The 22,538-nt window shown below is 36.4% G+C and overlaps 2 protein-coding genes across 2 annotated transcripts; both read right to left on the minus strand.

The window, feature by feature from the left end:
• Nucleotides 1-740: 740 nt before the first annotated feature.
• LOC135075738 (leucine-rich repeat-containing protein 28-like) lies at nucleotides 741-7,388 on the minus strand. The gene is made up of 4 exons (XM_063970205.1): nucleotides 6,808-7,388; nucleotides 3,315-3,465; nucleotides 1,412-1,936; nucleotides 741-982 (listed from the first exon to the last, which is right to left on the minus strand). Exons 1-4 carry the CDS (start codon nucleotides 7,205-7,207, stop codon nucleotides 859-861), a joined length of 1,200 nt encoding a protein of 399 aa, XP_063826275.1. The 5' UTR covers nucleotides 7,208-7,388; the 3' UTR covers nucleotides 741-858.
• A 2,009-nt stretch (nucleotides 7,389-9,397) lies between these two features.
• Nucleotides 9,398-13,844, minus strand: LOC135075535 (uncharacterized). Its single transcript, XM_063969960.1, has 2 exons — nucleotides 12,901-13,844; nucleotides 9,398-11,438 (listed from the first exon to the last, which is right to left on the minus strand). Exons 1-2 carry the CDS (start codon nucleotides 13,601-13,603, stop codon nucleotides 11,281-11,283), a joined length of 861 nt encoding a protein of 286 aa, XP_063826030.1. The 5' UTR covers nucleotides 13,604-13,844; the 3' UTR covers nucleotides 9,398-11,280.
• Nucleotides 13,845-22,538: the final 8,694 nt, after the last annotated feature.

Raw genomic sequence — 22,538 nt, forward strand, 5'->3', positions numbered from 1 at the left:
GACGATTTCGTAGAGAAGTTGACATGAAAAAACTGTTTTCCCTCTGCGATGTGCACCGGCAATGTTCAGAACTTGGTCTCAGGATAAAGCCACCGGTATCCCGAAAGCGTCTTCAAACTTTCGAAACCCAGGACTGGCTTATGTGGAGCTGACGTGCGACAGCCCGCTGGCTGAGCCCTTCTTGCAATAGTGCAACGATTTGTGCTGCTTCTGAAGGTGTAGAATCCCAGGTAAAGTGTCAAAAGAAGCGGAGATGTGTATGGATCAACGTGTGAAAGCAAAAATCCGAAAACACTTGCTTTTATGGGGGGTAAATAGGCCGCAACTCGCGACGTATCAAACAGTTGATACATGTCTTTTTCGTTACTTCTTCACATCAGCCGGGATATCTTTTTAAATACTGGTGTGATTTAAATGAATTTGGTATCAATTTAAAGTAAAAAGTTTAATCTTTAAAATGGTGCTACTTTTTTTGTTACTAACAAATTCGTTAGTACACAAGATCGCGTGGAAACAACTTCATGTAAGTGATTCCATACTTTTGCTCGCGAGTGTAGTTAATTAGGCTTAACATTTATAATGTGTTAAAAGTATTAATATTGATGACCATAATTATTGAAAAAGCTACTTTTGCCTACAGATTCAACTTCAGCAATATTTTTTTTGGTCTTGGAGGTTTTCGGTTATTCATTTGTTTGATTAAAACATAGGATTAAAATAACACAAGGAAAGAACGTGGAGAACAAAAATAAATACACAATTTATTTTAAAAATAGATGCAAACGTTAACAACAACTTTACAATGATTTATACTTTTAATAATACTACAACTTTTGTACCGTAACATTATTATGCTTATTAATGATCTGTCAAACTCCAGGGTATAACTTCTTTGCCTATCCGCCATGTATCGGCACAGGTTTTGGAGCAAAAAGCCGCACTGAGTATCACATCGGTCATGTTGTCGATAAGGATTATTTTCCTGAAATGAAAGAATTTTGTTTCTTAGGCTGACTTGCACCACCTAAATTTAACGGTAACTATGACGATAACCGGTGCCTTTTGTATGGATTTTGACAGCCTTTTGACGTTTGTCAAAGTCAAAGTATGATGGTGCAACCCAGCCTTAATGTATCTTTTTTGGGTCAAATTGTCAAACCGCGTAAAATTCTGTTTATCACAGATCGTTAATATTAGTCAGATGTATAAACAATAACACTGTTGTGTTTCATCGAAATCCGTTCAGTTTTTGCGTGATAGAGTAACAAACATCTATCCTTACAAACTTTCACATTTATTATTAGTAGAAAGTATAATCTCCAATGTTACATTTTTATAAGAGAAGTTATTTAGTTTTTAGGCTGTTTTGAATAAACTTTTTATAATTTAAAAAGACGCGAGGGTTACTTACCCAAAACAGAATTCGTAAAATACAAAGTCGAAGAGTGGAATTTTGCACAAAGCATTTTCACATCTTGATACTGGCCCATTACTCAACTCAACTTTCATGAACTGTGGTAGAAATCTGAAGTGTTCATTTAGTATATCACTCGGCACGTAATAACTCCTTACTTTTCCACTATTACTGATCTTATTCAATGGTGTTACAGTATTGTTTCCATTGATATCATAATTGCTATCAATATTGAATTCTTCGAAGTTTTGTTCAAGGTTTCTTACATTATTATAATTGTGATCCCGCCAGGAGAAAATTTCGTTAGGATCGGTGTGCCTTTTAGCAATATCACTTAAGATTTGGTATATTTTTCTTCTGGCAAGCTCATAAAGACTAGGTGGAAAGATTTTGTTTCTTCCCATTATTTTATCATGTTGTATAGGAGTGTTAATATCTATTTCCCTTTCTCTAGAACCTTGAGCTATTTTTAATCGAATTTTCTTATTTGCTGCTGGAAGATCCGTTTGGACGTTTAAGCATCTGAAATAGAAAGACTGTTATTTACTTTGACCAAAGAAGCAAATATTTTACGAATGAAATAATGAAATTTCAAATGCTCATCATGAACGTTATATTTTAATGAAAGTCTTTAGAGTAATCTACGATAATTATACTTGTCTGTCAAGGAGTATCGTCTTCCACGACTAATTAAAATTTAATAAGCTTGTTAGCTATTTATCAAAAGGGGAAATATTTATTTGTATAAGGAGTTCAAATGGCTTTCATGGATGCTTATATTTTATTCTAACTTTGTGTTTGTATGTTCTATAATAATTCCTTCTGTATTCATTTATTACTTTCTCTTATTTGTCAGGACTAACTTAAATGCGCCTAAACCTTTAATTCTGTGGGGTTTTTTAAGCAGGTAATTGATCGCAATCACATCTTATGTTAAGTGCGATGCAGTCTAGGATGGTACATTTTCCTGGTGGTACATTTTATTGATTAGTTCATTTAAAAATATGAGTAGGTATAGATACTATTTTTAATAGCAAAGCTGTACTCACTACTATCACAGAATAAGTAATAGTACAGGTACAGAAGGATTACTCCGCAAGACGATTTAAATAAATGCGAGTCTTGCTACGACGCGATACAGTGGAATTCAGCTCGCACAGCACTACGTACCTACAATTTTATTCACCTACAAGTTTTGTCTCTTTCTATCGCGTGCCTTTGAACTCTTCTTACGCTGTTAGGGTTGCTGTCTAGTGAAAAAATAATTAATCTAGGTACTTATTTGTAATGAGGTACGTATGTAGGTAAGTATGCATTCATTATGGAAAACCTTGGGAGAGGCTTTTGTCCAGCAGTGGACGTCATTTGGCTGAAACGAACGAACGAATTCTGAGCAGTAGTCATGGTAGGTTAGGTTCCTATACTATCCTAAGAATTATTGATTACCTACATGGCCAACATACCTTTCGGCATCTTTGGGAAGCGAAAAAAAAAGATAAATCCGGTAGATTTCTTTTCGAATTTTAACACCCGAACGCCGCACAATATTTCTTTCTCTTTATGTCAATTTTTAAATAATACTTCGATCATAGAATTATAATCATACTACAACGCACGCCAGCGTCCTGACGGGCGCGCGCGTGACACTCGACTGATATAATACCCGCCGGCGGGGCGCTTTGCTGTAGGTATTATCGGATGTACCGCGCGGAGTGAGCCAGGCCTGCTACTATTCAATTAAAGATTAAGGCACTAGAGTAACTACAATAAAGTTAATATAAAAAAATACACACACAGCAAAGTACCAATTTCAAAGATAATTATAAACTTTAACCTGATTCTTCAGATTCCATATTTTTGCTCGTAAGTAGAAGGAAGGATGTACTAAAATAAAACGTACCCTATATTCAGACTTCTGGTTTGCTGGTCGCGGAACATGTGGTACCATAGCGAGTATGGGATCGTCTTCAGCCTCAGGTTCCTCCAGAACCTGAACTCACAGTGGTGGTAGTTGTACACAGGCCTTTGGGGGAGCCATAGGATTTGGTTATCTGGAATAGTAATAGTTTAACATAATTATTAATATTTTTTTGCACATGATATATTAGAGTTTGATGATGATTGTCAACCGCGCCAATAACAACTTACTAGGGATTACACACATAGGGAATTGCGAGGTTGTTAAATCATACATTTAGTATCTTGGGGCATTGATATCCAATGAAGCCGGGTGCATAGACGAAATCAAGCGACGCAACGCAGTCACTAGGTCTGCTATGGACAAAATGAGGAAGATTTGGGGCAACAGAAACATCACCAAGGCCACGAAAACCAGGCTCGTTTATTGCCTAATATTCCCCATTTTCCCCTATGCGTCGGAAACATGAACTCTTCGTGAAACCGAAAGGAAGAAGATTGACGCATTGGAGATGTGGTGCTGGAGACGGATGCTGGGAATATCGTGGACCGAGTTTCGTACCAATGACTCCATATTAAAAGAACTCTGCATCAGACAGCGCCTATCAACCACGGTTCAGTCACGCATTTTAACCTTCTTCGGCCATGTATCTCGGCGCAGTAATGACTCCATAGAGCGTCTCGTAGTGCAGGGAAAAGTTGAGGGCACCAGACCACGTGGTAGATCACCAATGAGATGGACGGACCAGATCAAGGCCGCAACTAAGTGCTCGGTTAGCGAAAGTGCAGTCCGCGAGGAATGGCGCCGTATTACGAGGAACATCACTGAATCGTGATTCAAAATGATGACCACGACCACTCTGACAAGAGTGTACCGACTGAGAGGAAGAATATTAGAGTTTAACCGTTTGACTAAATAGCTCTACAATGTACCTACCCCAGAAAAAACGGTTAGGAGCTACATTCTATAAATCAGAATTGATCTTTGACAAACTTTTAACGACTGATTTCACACAATGGTTGAGAGATCTTAGGTAGTAGTAGGGGAAAGTAGTACGAGATGATCCCCTTAAGCGGGAATCGCTGTAAAATACATATTTTTCAAGGTAAACCAAAAATAAAGACGATTACCACTAGTATATTTATCTATCCAACTTTCCTTATACTCAAAACCAGAAATTAATTGAGGTTTCATTAAAATATTTCATTTTTTGCAAAACCTTACAAAGTGATCATCTTGTACACCCCTGTGGGTAAGATGATCCCCCAGGTAGGGGTAAGATGATCCCTATGATTCTGTTCTATAATCTATTCTTTTCTGTTTATATTCCTTTCGGAGTACCTAATTATGCGAACAAATCGTTAAAAAGTTAGAAAAGAAAAACATTTACGAATTAAATTACGAAAATAACTGATTCTTTCTTAGTACCTACTAAAAAGCGTTTAAATAATTGAAACGCTTTTTGGCTGGAGCTGTGTTGAATATATCACAAATAAAGTCACCTGCTTCATCACCCTCTACCCCAGCACATGCTTTATGGCCCCATTTTCCACATGCATAACATTTTATCCATCCTTCACCCTTGGTATCGCTTGAAAACTTTTCTGTTCAGTACAGCCACTCAGTATCATCTCCTTCAGACTCAGGTGAGTTATATGGAGCTCTCTTTCTTTTATTTCACTTCCCTTTACCTACTCCATTGACTTTTTTGTTTTAATTCCCAGGGATCATCTCGTACATCTAGGAAGGGATCATCTTGACCCAAGTCCCACTTTTTGTTAAATATTTGCTAAAATAATCTACAAGTACGTGGCTACGTTTTTATGGCCAAAATATTAAAATTAAACATAATAGAAAGCCTAACGAAAACAGTAATTACATTTAACATTGTTTGAATAAAAGTGACATAAGCTCAAAGTCATGCCTATTTTAGATCAGAAGTACACAATTTTTCTTTTTTCTCGTCAAATTCGATGTATCGCTCACGCCACCATTACGATTTGACTGAGGCGGGGATGTGTCCAGAGCTATGTTTTACCAGTGAAAGAAACTAAATGACGTTAGTGGTTTCAGCACAATCGCGAAAGATCATCTTACCCCAGGGGATCAACTCGTACTACTTTCCCCTACTTATTATTATTCTGTGGTATTACCTACTCGTACATACGCTAATACGTTCGCCAGAGGTCACCTGTTCGATTCTAACCTACTTATATGACCCAGAACATTATTGTTTGGGTGCGTGTTTTCTGCATATTTCTAAAAAAAATCGAGTTCTGGTATCAATTAGGTACATATGGGCTTTTCTTGGTGGAATTATTAGATTACCTTTATTATCAAAGGATATGGAATGAATAAAATAAAATATAAGCAAATAAGGTTGTTCCAAAAAACTTTATGCAACGTGTACCAGTTTATTTCACGATTGCGCATTGATTTGTTACTTTTCAAAACACCATTCCTGTTCCCAAACACACTTTTACAACTTTTCCCAAATCGGGTCACTAAAATCGATGAGGAAGCGTTAAAGTTTGATTTAGAGTAGACAACCGGTTACCGAGGCGCCTAGCTAACTGTCTTCCTACAGTTTACGAGCGAGTTAACTAGGGCGGTTTGCAACTGTAACCACGGTTTAACTATGGCATAGTTAATTCGAGAAACTCATTAGAGAACTCTGTGGTTAGGTATCTATACTAATATTATAAAGCTGAAGAGTTTGTTTGCTTTTAACGCGCTAATCTCAGGAACTACTGGAAAAAATATTTTTGTGTATTAGCCTATTTATCGAGGAAGGCTTTAGGCTATATTACATCACCCTACAGTTAATAGAGGCGGAGCAGTAAAGACAAATGTTGCAAAAACGGGAAATACCATCCAAACTATTTTCACGCGTGCGAAGTCTGCGGGCACAGCTACTATTTTGGTAAAGGCGTGTTACTGATTTTGATTGATGCCCAAAAGTGGTATGATGAAATTAGTTAACTGTTAACGTAATGCTAAGCACTTTGATTTTAGTTGTTTGTTTTGGTTAGCTTAATGGAGAGTTACTCTGGCAGTGATGTTTTCTTATAAGAATGTTGAGGTGATTGGCATAAATATAAGAATTATATTTCTGTTCTAAAAACATCTATTACAAGTTCATAAGAAATTACAGTGTATGGATGGAATAGTTCAATGGAATTTGTTACTAACATTAGCTCAGGATTAGCGATTTAGGGTTTGAAAACGAAACAAACAGACACATTAGTAATATACCTAGTTAGAGATAATATTATGTAAACCTGTTAAGTGACTTTGACTTAATCATCATTAAGTGTAATAAAGTGGTTTTTTTCTCTCGAAAAACTGTATAGTACGGACGACAGACATCAAGCTGTCGATACCTACTGTCGTATCTTATGTATTTATGTACTATGTTTTTTGTAAAATATGTACTCTTTAATTAAATAGTCAATGTATGAAACAAAATGATTACCACAAACCGATAGATACCGGAGGGCGCGAAGCTCGCACAATCTGAGCGGCAGTTCTGTCAACTCGTTCTCGTCTAATATCAGAAACTTTAAGCTTCTCATCTCACCAACCTCATCCGGAAGCTTTCTCAGCCTATTCCCACTTACGTCCAAACACTTAAGACATCTCAACTTGGATATCTCTTTGGGAAGTTCGGTAATATCATTCCCACTTAGATACAGACTTTCAAGGTTCTCCAGTCTGCAAATTTCTTTCGGCACACGAGATATTAGGTTCTCCTTCAAATAAATATCTGTCACTTCTGATTCTTCACCGCTAAGACGGCTTAGAGGAAATTCGGTGAATCCCCTATAGTTCCAATGCAACACGTTAGCTGGCAATACATCTTGATTGTAATCCATGGTAACTCCTGTTTCCAATTCAATAACTGCAGCTTCTTGATTTATAACCAGTGTAATGGGCAGTGCATTTTGTTTATCAGATATTCACTCACGGGTTGCGTAATTTGTAAACATACCACGAGCCTGTAAACTGATTTGGGACGAGTTCCCGATGGACGCGATCGAAGAAGACTGCGTCAGACCGCGGCCGTACGAGCGGTGGTTATTTTTAAAACTGTAGCAAGGTCTTTGGTATTGAAATTTTCGTCAAAATAAACTCTAGAGATAAGAGGTGACCTATTTAATAGTAATGTGGTTTTAACGAATAAAAAAAATTACCATTAACTAATCTATACTAATATTATAAAGCTGAAGAGTTTGATTGTTTGCTTGAACGCGCTAATATCAGGAACTTTGGTCCGATTTGAAAAGGCTATGATAACATCACTTTACAGCCAACAGGGACGGACCAGTAAAGAAAAATGATACAAAAACGGGAAATATTATTAAAACTATATTCACGCATACGATGTCGCGGACACAGCTAGTGTGATAATAATAATGTAATATGGAGATAAAACTATTCTAACCGTAGGTACGTTGGACACTTTATTGAAAACAATCAATTCACTTTACTGTTTTATATAAAAATTCACAAATTCTAGACGCCAAATTCTCCAGTTTAGATTTTCCAAAGTGGCGCTTTTATTTCCCCGTTGCATTTCAAGTGGGTTGGGAATTCGGTCAGAATTAGCATTGCTATTTTTCTGTTCTCACTTCTTTCATCTTTTATCTTTGAACTGGCAGTTTTGCAAACTGCGCTGCCAAACAAAGAGTTAAGTTGGGTTCACACTACTGAGTATATTTGCAGTTAGCATACATTCTGGCACTTATGATCGCTAAGTATAAAGAGAAGACCTAACTCAATCAAATTAGTTGATAATTATGGGGGAGGCCTTTGTCCAGCAGTGGACGTCATTTGGCTGAAACGAAGGTTAAAGCTAAGAACGCAAGAGTTAGTAAAACTACTATACCAACTAGGTACTTATAAAGGTTTTTTTTATCTTGATTAATAACATTGTTTTCATTGTGTTAGTTACTAGTGGTACCACTAGGTTACCACTTATTAACTTTTTATTTGTCAGTCGAATTTGGGTCTTACAAGAAAACAGACTGTAATGTTAATTTTCAATATTCAGCCGTTGCAATATGTAGGTAATTTCCTTATACGAATCCCAAATTAATGATGTACGTAGCTAAAAGTCTTACTTTGAACTTTTGGCTACGTCATACATCGCGATGGGTTTTTAGCCTTAGCCTTAGCGTTAAAAACGATTTGTTTCTAGTATGTACAGGCAGTTTAGGTCAAAAAAGCAATATCGAGAGTGATATCTTCAGAATGGCACTGGCAACTGGCCAATGTTTATCTGAACGTTTGAGGACAGAAGTGGCACGTTTCACATGTAAACAAATATTTCGGACAACGACATGTTAAGGAAAACTGTGGCATGTATAGTATAGTTGTGATAGGCGCGATTAAAATTATAGATGTCGTCTTGATCGGAGAAGGTAGTAAAAAATACGTCACTAAAGTTAGATTTAGACCAGTGTTCCGCAAACTTTTTGTGTCCAAGGTACATCTAGGAAAAAAAAATGTTTTTGGAGGTTACACCACAAATGAAAAATCACTTTTTAAGTTATTACCTTCATAAGTCTTATCCTTACTTACTAAAAATAAGTGTATAAGATAGCCTTATTTTTCCGAGGCACACCATCTAATGATCACGGTACACCAGTGTTCCGCGGTACACCCTTTGCGGAACACTGATTTAGACGACAATAAAGTTGCGATAAGCTTTTGAATAAGGCCACCATGAAAATTTTATGAAAATCAATAATGAGATTGTTTAAATTGAATATTGTCTGTAAAATATGCCATGACACCATCAATTTCCTCATATTATTTTCTTCCAAGTTAGTAATGAAAAGTGGAGTAGAACCTGAAAGTTTAATGTACATTTCAAAACAAATAAGTACTTATTTTTGCCAGAAGATAAGCAAAGAGCAGGCAAAAAGAAACTTGAATAGAGTTCCAAACTAACTCTACCAACCTAAATAGACTATCAGACATTGATTATCTTGAATAAAATAGTTAAAGTAGATTAAAAGATGGCAATAATTTGTAATCATTTATTGAGGAAAAAACCTAGACATTTTTATACAGAAGACGGCACAACAAGTTTAACAATGTGCCTTTTAAATATTTATAGTGAGTGCTATTTTTGATCAAAAATGTGTGGCTTGATATGCCGTCATTTGTATAAAGATGATATACAAAAGAACAGATCTAAATATGCAAATATCGATTTAGTTCAATATCACACAGTTTCAGTACTCGAATCTAATTCAGACTTCATATTTTGATGATGTTTTTGAAGGATATGCTACATTCATTAAAATAAATGCTGATTGGATGCTGATTTTAAAAAATGTCTAGATTGCGATGTATGTTTCTAGGCTAAAAGTCTTCTTTCAGAAAAACTCTCTTTAGCGACAAAAAAGTATTTTTAAAATTACGAGTGAATGAATTTTCAAAATGCAATTTCCGCTGAAAATTTGTAGTTTTAGAATGACAATTTTGTAAATAAAAAAGGACACCGATCAGCATTATAGAACTACTTACCTAAGTAAATAGCTTGTATGTATATAAAAAGATGAGTAGCACAAAACTTTCAAGGCTCTAATGTAGGTATACCAAGAAGAATAATGCTACACTTCAATTAACATTGACGATAATTATTATGTTTCTTATTATCCTTATATTATAGATTAAAATCACAAGTAGATATATCAGTAAATTGACAGACATATACATATAAACAATATCTTTAGTATTGTCTACCTTATTATAAAAAGATTGGCAGATTGGTCGGGATAGGGTATAATAATATAATATACATCTAAAGGAGAAGGAAAAGGACCTTGTAAATAGTATTAAATACGAAAAACAGCGAAAAAGTGCTTAATTTAAAACATTATTAAATTTCATTCGTTAGGCCACATCATTACGCTTACCCTTAATTTTCCCAATTTCTTCCAAATTTTATTAAGAATTTTTATATTAAGATCGACTTGGAATGGTTTTACCTAAATAATATTATGTATTAAGATGTGTAGACTAGTAACACTTTTTCATAACATTTTATCTAAACAATTTTATACAAAACGCTTGTATAAGTCACGATAGATGAAGTTGAAAATATTTTATGAGATTTAGTTGTGATTACATAACTTATTTTTATGAATTACTTATTATAGTATTATGATTTTATTGTTGATATTATTGATATTCATGATGTAGGTAAGAAAAAATAAATATTTATCTACAAAATGTGACAATAATTTTGTCAAAATCTTTTTAAAACAAATCACAATTATTAGTTCTAGAGTTTTTAAATCTGAGCACAGAAACATTTTCACACCTTTTCAATGAATCCCAACAGCCAGTCTTAGCTTATGTGGCCATCAAAGCAATCATCATACTATTACCATAACCAAGTATTCTCTCCCTTACATAAACAGATACAGGTAGGTACACATAACTTAATCAAGGTAGAGGAGGCCAAGATGAGTTGTGACAAAGTCGATTTCTCTACAACTATGATTAACTATCGAGGTGCATTCACGCAAAATGTAGAGCATTTAAACAGCAAAAAATTTGCGAGGTTGCTAGCTCTATAAACTGATGATATATTATCTTTTCTTAAGGTTTACTAAACCTTTGCTTGTCACCTGTCACCCGCTTTGCACTGGAGAGAAGTCGAACCTTAACTTCGAACTCCTCCTATGTTCTTTTGATTAATTTCGTTGCGGGTCCAATGACCGTTTCCCCCGGGACAAACTTGGCCTTCACTGGTTGGATTTTTATTAGCGGTCAAGCTGTAGATCCTGGCTACACAGGAGTTGCAGCGGTGGGAACGAGAGGTGGGAATATTCCCGTTCAAATGAACTGTCACACGTTTAGAGATATTGAGTTTGTTACAACTCTCCTCGGTCTCCCCCCTACTCAGGTTATCTTCGAAAATCACATCTATCTAATATCTACGGATGATCCTGACTCTCCTTCCTCTGCCGTCTTCATCGTCACTGTCCACCGAAGCCTGGCGATGGCCCAGCATCAGGGCTTGGACCTCAGGGTTCAGGGGCAAGGCAGGGAACGATGAGCGCCGGACCATGGGCACGGGACGACCTCCTGGTACAGAAAAACATGTTTAAATCCCCATAGATTGGTAGGTTTATCAAGTAGTTTAGGGTAATATTGATTACAGAAAACATTTCGGTAACTTCGAAGTTCTTTTTACCCGACTGCGCCAGAAGGAGGGTTATGTTTTTCGAGTGTATTTATGCAAGAATAGATAGATGTACCAGTGTACCTACTTTAAATCTATACATATTTTATACATGGAAAGTCCATGGAAAAGAAGATTATTTACTACAATTATTATTCATAAAGTTAAATAGTGGTGTTTATGCCAACTATCGTAGAAAAATACTAGCGCTTCCACGTTTTCAAAAAAGAGACGAAAAATAAAACTGATATGGTCTTTTTAATACATTTCATGGAACCAATCAAGGAAATACTAATAAAGGTTATGTATTAATTGCGAGGTTGTTACCAATACACGATGTTATACTAATTTACTAATTGTACGGTAATTAATATGGATTACAAGTTAATTGAGACGGGTAAGGTAATATTAATAACATAGTATAAAATTACGTGATTACCTATCTGAAAATATAATTTCGTGGTAATTCATGTAGAATAATTTCCGTATTGGGAAACGAGGTTAAAAACTCGATTGAAACTCATATAAAGATTTTTGATAACTAAGTTGAATTTGAACATTTAATATAATACGTAGTATGTACGTACGAGTATTGGAAGAGACTTCAAAATAGATTTTGATTTACCTATACACTTACACACCTTCAGCAGCTTTTGTTTTTATGCCAGAAATAATTAAACTACCTATACACGCCATGCAAAAATAAATAAACTTTCACTTCAGATTCTAGGTATACAATAAAAATAAATTAAGTACTACCTACTGAAGACTTTGAATGATAAAATAAGAGGAAAACCCCAAGTAAAAAATAATAAGCCAATTTGCTTTAGAAAAAGCCAATTACTGAAATTATAATCTGATTAAAAGAAAGTCTGGTGTTTAGTCTACAAACTGAAATTTAAAAGGAAAGAGTTAATGTTAAAGTTTTCGAAATAACACTGTCTGAACTGTTTGTTTGATGATTCTCACCATTTGATTAATCAGGTGGAAAATGTTCAGTAGACTGTAATTTATAAGCCTCGTAACCAATGCCCACAAACAAAGTAAAATGCTCTAGGTAACTACCACACTAAAAACTAAAAAAAAACATTCTAAAGAAACAATAAAACGTTTTAGGTAATGCCAATAAAAATAAAGCAGAAGTGCCTCTACTCTTTCTACAAAAGTGAATTTTTATTACCTGAAAATCTTTATCAGTCGTCAGACAGACCTTGTTTCGAACAGAGATTAAAACAATAATAGAAGAGACAGATTAGAATTTGAATAAATCATAAACATTTACATTCACATTAGAAAATTGCATCATAACATTGTAGTTTGAAAAACAATGCTTATGTATTTTTTTGAGTTAACAACTTGACATACCAATTAGCTTGGCCACTGATTGTCGTTTAGCCAACCTGGGCTCAGCTGTAGATGTCTCGCTGATCGAAGCAGGCGCTGATCCTTCTGATTTAGGCTTCCTTTCACTCAAGTACGAGTTAGTTGAATCTCCCCTCGTATACGGTCGTGTTTGGCGTGTTTTTTTATCCTTCTTCTCTTCACCACTACTCGCGACAGTCTCAGAAATCTGAAACAGATGTAAACCAAACTTGCTGGACTCCCGTCGCAGCGGTTTCTTGTTTGCAAACTCTGCTAAAGACTGTCTTCTTTCCCCTTCAGGATTGAGCTTTAACCTCGCTCGTTCTTCTTCCTTCACTTTGAGCACATCCAAAATAGCGTTCACCGTTAATACTAATAGAAAAACAGTGATACCAATCACTGTAACCGCACTGCCGTTATTATCCATATCTTCCATTAAAATCTTCTTAACATTGTCTTTTGGTTTTTCAGTCAATATTTGCATAACAGAGCAGCCGTCTTTAATGTAACGTCTAATTATTTGTTTTGGTGCCTCCTTCACTTTTGGCTCACTAGGAATGGCTATTTCTTTGTTATCTTCTAGATTGGGTTTTTCTTGTTTCAGATCTGGGTTTTCGCCATTATCTTTCAAGAACCACATATGAACACTGTACATGCCGTAGGCGATCACGGACAGAATAAAAAGCAAGATCTTACGCTCGGTCATGTTTACATCGCAATCGCGCTGGTTTATTTTGACAGGGCACCGCGCGTGCTTGTAATTTCTATTCACGTACACTGTATTGTTTTGTAGTTTAACGCTTTCATTGATTTACGTTGGGATTTTATTATTAACGATGTGATTTTTAACGATGCCGAATGAACGTTTGCTGTGCAATGTCTTGTTTTGTGTGGAACTGTAGGGCTGGATTGCGCATGTGCGGGTTGAAAATGGGTCGAAGTTGCTACGGTTTCGCTCACACTGAACGGTAGTTAGGGATAGCTCTTGTCAAAATGATAAGAGCTAGCTGATTAGTCTTTTGTCGGTCAGCAGAAAGTTTGGTTATCTGTAGTGGTCAACTGTAGCTTTGTTGAAATCAATTTAGCTGCATTTGAGTGCATACTATCTGAGCGATAAGCGTTACTTTCAATAACTATTATCTCTTATCGATCTCGTGTGTTATTGATATTGCGTCATAGGTTTTTTGACGGGTGGTAGCGTAAAAGTAGGTAGGATTTTTGATTTTCTCATATTTCATAACATAAGTAGGTACGTGTATTGATTAGATTTTTATGTAATACATTCTATTCCAATAACTAAAATGAAATTTAAAAAATAATATCAACCAGCTTCTGTCCGCTCATCGTTCGAGTAGATTCGTCAAATTTGACGTTTAGGCAATAGCCTAGAACATTTTCCATCAAAAACCGTCCAGTATTTTTTGCGTAAAAAAAATGTAACAAACATGTATCCATCTGTCTTCGCCATCCATTATGCCAAAATACCTTATCCAAATACCAATTTTTTTCACAGAAGACAATATTTGTATTTGTTACGAATCTCAATCCGAAATATTCATACAAAATTAAACTAGTGAATAAAACTACGGAGTGGTAGGAGATGTGTCTAATTTTAGAAATCACTTTGGTTACGACAACATAACGAAAGTAGGCTGTCGATTGAATTACGAATATGATAACGACGATTTTAACTGTGTCGGCATCGAAAATAAACCAATAGTCAATAAACGGACAAAATACAGAGACTTTTAAATTGACATGGGAAAATCGACCTTATTGTGCTGAGTTACAAGCGGTCTGGTCATGAGCTTGAACATAAAAATTTTGCAGCCAAATTTTCAGTCGAAAATACAGCGGATCAGACACATTTTTTATTGTTTTAAGAACAGTATTCATACTTATTACGTCAGAATAGATGTAGGTAATCAACTGTATCGATTTGTTAACTATGTTATAATTAATGTCTTAGATTTAGTTGCTAAACGACGAGCGTCACTTGCGTACTAGTTATGATAGTGGTATTTATTTAACTGTGTGTAATAAGTGTAGCCTAATGAGCTTATTATGAGTAGGTAAGGAAAAAAGACACGATTTTAATTGGCACTAATAATATAAAGCAACACCTGATCAGTCTATCTGGACTCAGATTTACAATTTTTGGTTTGCTTTTGTATTTTTTTTTAAAGAAGAACAAGGCCGATATTTGTCCTGATACAGTACGGTACATTATCTGCCCTGTAAGTGTCTATTCACACTTGTCTTGAAAAGGCCTGGATAAGGTGACTGAGTTTTTTCCGCCACTTCTTCTAAGCACCAGCCCATATGTTGTCCCGAAGTGGAGGTAGGGCAAGCTATATTATTACGATGGGAAAGGGTTTTAGTACTGAATAAAAGCTTATTTATTATTTATTATTGGTTATTGGGCCTTCATTTGCTCCAGCTCGACCAGGTTTGATCTATTGTGGCAGCCCTTGTCTTTAGAGTTCACTGCTTAGTCCCGTTGAGTCTATAAATTTCCAGATTCTTTGGAGCGTGATATCTGCTATCTCATCCGGGTGCATGATGTGTCGCCCGAGATGGATACTTCTTTTACTCATAAGCGGGCCGCATGAGCAAAGAACATGCATGGCCGTTTCTTCTTCTGTATGGCAGAATCTGCACAGAGTTTCCTCGGTCATGTTCATGTAATAATAAAAGCTTTGACTTTGATATTATATTAATATTCTCTTTGTACCTACAACAGCCCATCACAAGCAGGTAGAGTTATTAAAATTCAGACTAAGCTATATCCTAGTTTCAGGTTTCAGTTCACACTGAAAAGCAAATAGAAGTTAGGGAGTATTTTGTCTAAAGTTATAATTTGAAATTAGTTTTGGTTAGAACTGTGCATGCAACTGGATTATGTATCCTTTGACCTGAGACCGTAACTCAAAGTTAGTATTAACTCCACTTCGTTTAAACGAGTTTTGTGTTATCAGGTTATTGTATTTTCCTTGTGGATAAACATTTCTCTTACTATGATGGGTACTTACAGAATCGATAAAATCAAGTGGCAGTGGGCGGGGCACAGCTCGTAGAGCTGATGGCCGCTGGGGCAAGAAAGTTCTTGAGTGGCGACCACGAGCCGGAAGACATAGCGTGGGCAGGCCTCCCACTAGGTGGACCAACGATCTGGTGAAGGTCGCGGGAGGTGTCTGGATGCGAACGGCGCAGGTCTTTGTGGAAATCCTTGTGGGAGGTCTTTGTCCAGCAGTGGACATCTTTCGGCTGAAACGAACGAACGAACGAACTATGATGGGTAGATGATTATTCTGGTCAACGTGGAGAGTTCAGTTCAGATCCTCCATTTGCCTCTGGTAAATTAGAGAGGGCCGTCTTCTTGCAATGGAGACGTAATTAACTGATGATGGTAGTTGAATTAGCCAAGTAAACACAGCCTCCATTAACGCAAAGCAAATGCGTATCTACCACTGTACGCTTTCCTGTTTATACTTATTTTTGAACAGCTGAAAGTTTTCTTGTATAAAATATTTTGTTCTACGCCGCCAATATTATAAAAATTCTTAAATATTTCAAAAAGCTAATAATGATAAATTATCGTTTAAATTCAAAAGTCGAGTCCCAGGTGGGGAGTCCCCGAACATAGGAATTGATACGGGATATATTCGTACATCCAATCTTTTAGTGGCAGCAGCGGTACCAAGGCGGCCAGTTACGGCCCGGAAAGATTTCCATTTCCCGCTTCGCCGCATTTGGCTGTGCATTAAAATATGCAATGGGGTGCTATTCTGGAATTTTCGTTCAATAATCATTTTTCTGCGTCCAGCATTTCCCTGTTACCTTTACGATGTCGTCGGTCCACCTTGTATTGTAGGTGAACGTCCCACGCTGCGTTTTCCGGTACGCGGCCTCCATTCCAGAACCTTGCTGCCAATCGATCAACGTGGAAAGCATTAGGAGAGGCCTATGTTCAGCAGTGGACGTCCTATGGCTGAAATGATGATGATGAATCATTTTTCATTTTTTAATAATCCGTTAAACGTATTCAGAGGCCAATGAGAACGAAAGAGGTTAGGGTCTTGCCTCGTAGCGGCATCTAATGAACAGGAACATACCTACCTAAAACCTATAACTCGCGTCTTATTGAATCTGATCGGATATTTAGAGTAGGCGCACACCGTTGATTTTTAGTTGGCCGATAGTTGTGCCCGATTTTAAATTGTATGAAGAATCAGCCAAATCGAATCGGTGTAGTGTGCGCACTCCCATACATGCCCATACTGATCAACTGCCTGACTAAACTATCGGCCGACGAAAAATCAACGGTGTCCGCCTACTCTTATAGGTCGTAAAGCAATTCAATTAGAGATGGTTTTAGACAGTTGAATTTCCAAATATTTTTTTCCTCAGGTTTCTTATTATTCTTCTCTAATTAATTTTATTTTTTCCTGTTTATCTGTAAACAACTCCAGTAAGTAAGCACAATATTCTCCTATATTAACATCAGTAAGTAGCAGTAATAATTTGTTTTTCTAAACAATGAAAACGCTCAGAATAGCGCACCAAAAACCCCGCTTTTGCAGATCTCACCTGTCGCACTAGCACTAGTTGCAGAATCACTACCTATTGCTACAAAAATACTGTGGCACTGCTTTATAATTTGTTTTCCTAAACAATTATGAAAACGCTCAGAATAGCGCACCAAAAACCAAGCGTTTGCAGTTCGCACCTGTCGCACTAGAGCGGCGGAATGCCCGCACTACCTATTGCTACGTGCCGGGTAATTTCATAGCCTTATTTGCAATGAAAATGTTTGCATTTAAAATAAATTTTCGAATATCGTGATGTTTGTGTTTGGATGCCATGTTAAAAAAATACCTAACAGGCTTAGTGGTGGTAATAAAAATTGTGTGTCAGAACTACGGTATTAGCGTTGTACATACTTTAGTTTTCTTACTTTACTTTAGTTGTACTTAGCTTCTTAAGACAGCTACTAGAAGTTGTCCCTACTTATATCCGCAGTAACGTTAAAGATAAGTTGTCTTGAAAATGGTTCTGAAACAATTCTGTTAGACATTTTACTATAGAGAATTATTATTGAGGAAACGAATATGTTACTCTTTTAACAATCGTTGATAGGTCAAACCTAACCCAAGGAGAGAAAAATGAACCAAAAATATTAAAAAATAATTAATACTATTAAAGAGATTAAGGGCTGATAGGACTATTCGCACCGCACCCCATGTGCTTAAAAGCTCCATTCAATAAGTTCTCGGGCAATTCACACCGCGGCACAGTGTGTTATGGGACTGTATAAACGGACATTCTCATTGGTTTGATGAAACGTATAGAGCTCAGTTATACAAACATGATAGTAAAACTCCCGTTTGAAAATTCCACGTAGTTTTCGCGTTATAAAAATTCAAAGTTACCTATTTTTTTACTTCAAAATTATGCAAAAATATTCTCACTCGTTAACTAATAACATTTAATTCAGAATTGTTACAATACTTCATAGAGCTCTTAAAACTACACGTAATAAGCGTATTAAGTGCTTCGTAAACGCATTCAGTTAATTAGGAAAAATGATTTTACTGATTTTTTTTTTTTTTTTTTCTCAATTATACCTTAATATATGCAAACATTTTGAATTGCAAGATATAGTCTGATATTTAATCTAATTGTATTAATAAAATCAGCTTTAAACTCCGTGATATATTTGAGAAAAAACATAAAACGTCTTAATAAAATTTTTACGAGTCTAGGGTCGACAATTTTGGAAGGAATAATTCATGTCTAAAAAGTTTCAAATCCCGCCTGTTTAAAAGTGTTAAGCTGATGATATTTAAACATCCAAAATAAATATTGCTATTAAAAAGTGATGGGAAATTTACAATTCTATATTGCGGATATTTTCAATTTGATTTTCCTCAAATATATCACGGAATTTAAAGTTGATTTTTTTTATGCAATTAGACTAAATATCAGACTATATCTTGCACTTAAAAATGTTTGCATATATTAAGATATAATTGAGAAAAAAAATAAAAACAAAAATCACTAAAATCATTTTTCCTAATTAAGTGAATGCGTTTACGAAGCACTTAATACGCTTATTACGTGTAGTTTTAAGATCTCTATGAAGTATTGTAACAATTCTGAATTAAATGTTATTAGTTAACGAGTGAGAATATTTTTGCATAATTTTGAAGTAAAAAAATAGGTAACTTTGAATTTTTATACCGCGAAAACTACGTGGAATTTTCAAACGGGAGTTTTACTATCATGTTTGTATAACTGAGCTCTATACGTTTCATCAAATCAATGAGAATGTCCGTTTATACAGTCCCATAACACACTGTGCGCGGTCCGAAACCGAATGATCGTGGTGCTAAACACATGAAACCCGTCTAACACAGTTCCTGCATCAACAAAAGGTTTAGCCTAGGCGCAGACCACCGATTTTTTGTCGGCCGATAGTTAGTCTCGATTTTTATTTGTATGAAGTATCGACCGATATCAAATCGGTGTAATGTAAGTTCGCACTTTCATACATCTCCATACTGATTAACTCTCCGACTAAACTATCGGCCGACGAAAAATCGGTGGTCTGCGCCTAGGTTTACATTAACCATATCAGATTCCAGTTAGCGAAAAATGAATTTCGGCATAGATTTCCCGAAACTGATCGCGTGTGAACCCATCAATAATGACACGCGAAAATGTGGGCGAATCGAATGGATGAATGTGCCTGCATCAAGCCGCGCGATTAGCGTATCGTGTGGTTAGCGAGTGTAGGGTGGCCATAATGTATCGTTGGTTTCAGCCAAATTAAATTACAATAATTAATTTTTTTTCAGACGATTTAAAAAAGTCCGTAATATGCGAGTTCGTAATAAACATAAACAAAGGAAAATCGTACCCTGTGCAGAGACGGACCATCATGGGAGTGGATAAGGCCCCGTGATCAGTCTCTGTACAAGACACTTCCATAGCGGCGATGTGTATCTGTCCGCTAGGGTCCTCAGAAAGCTGTTGCGACTGGCTCGCACCCTGGTAATAAGGGATACAGATTTCTTGCGTATTATGGCGCTTAATGACGTTCACTGCTGAACAAAGGCCTCCCCCAAGGATTTCTATAACGACCGGTCCTGCGCAGCCTGCATCCAGGTGCTTCCCGAGAACTTCACCAGATCGTCGGTTCACTTGGTGGGAGGCCTGCCCGCCCATATGTATAAGGAGCAATTTTCAGTCACAAAAGGTTTTTTCAGAGATGTTCCTTGAATCGCGTCAAGCGCACCCATTTTGATTTGCACCTAAATTATTCGAAGCGCACCTTTCAGGTAGTTTAAATGTAGTTAGCGCAAGTAAAAGGTGCACTTCGTGGAGTAGTTAAGGTGCACTTTTGAGATATGACTTGTTAAGATAGGTACTGTAAAAAAACTTCAGTAGAAGTAGGAACAAGAAAACTTTCTTCTACATTATTTTCATCTTTTGTCGTGGTTAAATTTAATAAATGAGTATTTATTACGAGTACACCAGTATACAATATTTTTTAATTACACAAAACATATTCTTGAAATTGCTTAATTTTAGGGATAAGGTACCCTTCATTTGATATCGCTAGCAAAATTCATTAATTGGATTATAACGAGAAATTTAGGGCAACTTGGAAATAATTAACAAATTAATGAAGTACTTAAATAATTTGATAAAACATCTTAAACTCGACTCCAACGCACAATTAAGCAATTATGGACGTCATAGCAACAGCATTAAAATTAAGATATAGTCATTCTGAAGTTTAAAATTCAATATTGGCAAACTGGCGTTTCAGAACAAATTCAATAACTCTGAAATGGAGACCGGTGAAGTAATATCATCAAAACCCAATTTTCCCTCATTAAGAAAGCGTTCAAATTCAAATGGGGAAAAAAAAACCGGTTAAGTGCGAGTCGGACTCGCGCACTGAGGGTTCCGTACAAACTTAACATCAGGTGCGATTGAGGAGCTTTTCCAGCTTCACCGGGCAGAGTGGCGAGTACAGAAGGTACTCTAGCCGTTTGGCGATCGTCGGTGCGCGTGCCGACGAGGCCGAGTGTGGGCTTCGCGAAGCGAAGCCCAGGCTCGTCCGCGTCGGTCGCAGACTGACGTTCGCGATCGGGCCGTATGATTTTATTCTGTGTTCAGTAGGTATTTGTTTTTATATCGGCAACAGGCAACATATACATCAATTGTGAAAAGTTCAACTTTCTAGCTTACGGTTCATGAGATGCAGCCTGGTGACAGACAAACGGACAGTGGAGTCTGTAATGTAGTAATAGGGTCCCGTTTTTACCCTTTGGGTACGGAACCCTAAAAACCCGGCCGATCCTCCTTTTCTCGATTGGCTATTCACAGATCGGGAATGGAAATTGACTTTTCGAGATATCTTTCGTTCTTGTGTCTGGTAAAGTATGGTATCAATGGTATGTGTTCACTTTTGCTTTAAATTATTTCTTAAATTGAACCTAATCGGGATTGTTTTAAAGTGTAAAATAGTAATATTTACTGTACCTATCGGTGATCACATCATTTTACTTTGTAATTTAAAAATTAACAGTGTGTGGCTTTACAACACGATCGACTTTGCGCACCTGGCCGCTGTGACGTCACATCGACGCTCTGGTACGGACGGGGCGAATGCGGGGAGATTGTGCGGGTAAGTGGGAGGGAGAATCGCATTCTAGCGAGGTGCGCAGTTAGCTCGATCGGGTTGTATGTACAGCACAGATAATATAATACGTACAGTAAGCATCAAATAGTTCGTGACACCCAAAGTATCCAAAAGTTGCCAGTTCACAACCTTATTCCAATTGTAACAAAGATGTGTTGCGAACTTTTTGGCTACTTTGGGTGTCACGAACCATTTGACGCTGACTGTACCGTAATTTTACTGACGATGCGACTGCATCTAAAGTTAAATACACTGTGGTACTTATCTTAATGGAGATGTAATAGGGGTGAATTAGCAACAAAAATATACAGGGTGTTAGGTAAATGGGTATATGAGCCGACACTAGCCCATGTTAACATGGTCATATAAATGGTATGGTGAAGTCAGAAAATTGATATCTTCATTTTAATTATTTTAATTTTCATACAAATCGGATTTTATAAAATTTATTTTGTATTAAAATTAAAAAAAATAAAATGATGATATCAAATTTCTGACTTCACCATACCATTTATATGACCATGTTAACATGGGCTAGTGTCGGCTCATATACCCATTTACCTAACACCCTGTATATGTAGGTACTTAGTTTGATGTGCCATATGAACGAATGAACCAACCTGCAACAAATACAGGTGAAAACAATATTGACTCGTCATCGTTGTGTGTTATCGGACCACAAAGCGATTCGGCTTCATTAACCATCCATTAATACTCTTCTAATCCTAACATGGAGGGTGACTATGATTTATTATACTGTAGGATATGTTGTTTTTTTAGTTTGTTACTTAAATAAAACTTGATAAAATTTTGTAGGTATTACTGTAAGAACAAAGTTATCGTATAAGTATTTTTTTTGTACATAATTATTTTGTTTTTGTAGAGACCATCATCATCTCAGCCATAGGACGTCCACTGCCGAACA

The sequence above is a fragment of the Ostrinia nubilalis genome, chromosome 10 (assembly GCF_963855985.1).
Source record: "Ostrinia nubilalis chromosome 10, ilOstNubi1.1, whole genome shotgun sequence".
In the NCBI taxonomy this organism is placed as follows: Eukaryota; Metazoa; Arthropoda; class Insecta; order Lepidoptera; family Crambidae; genus Ostrinia; species Ostrinia nubilalis.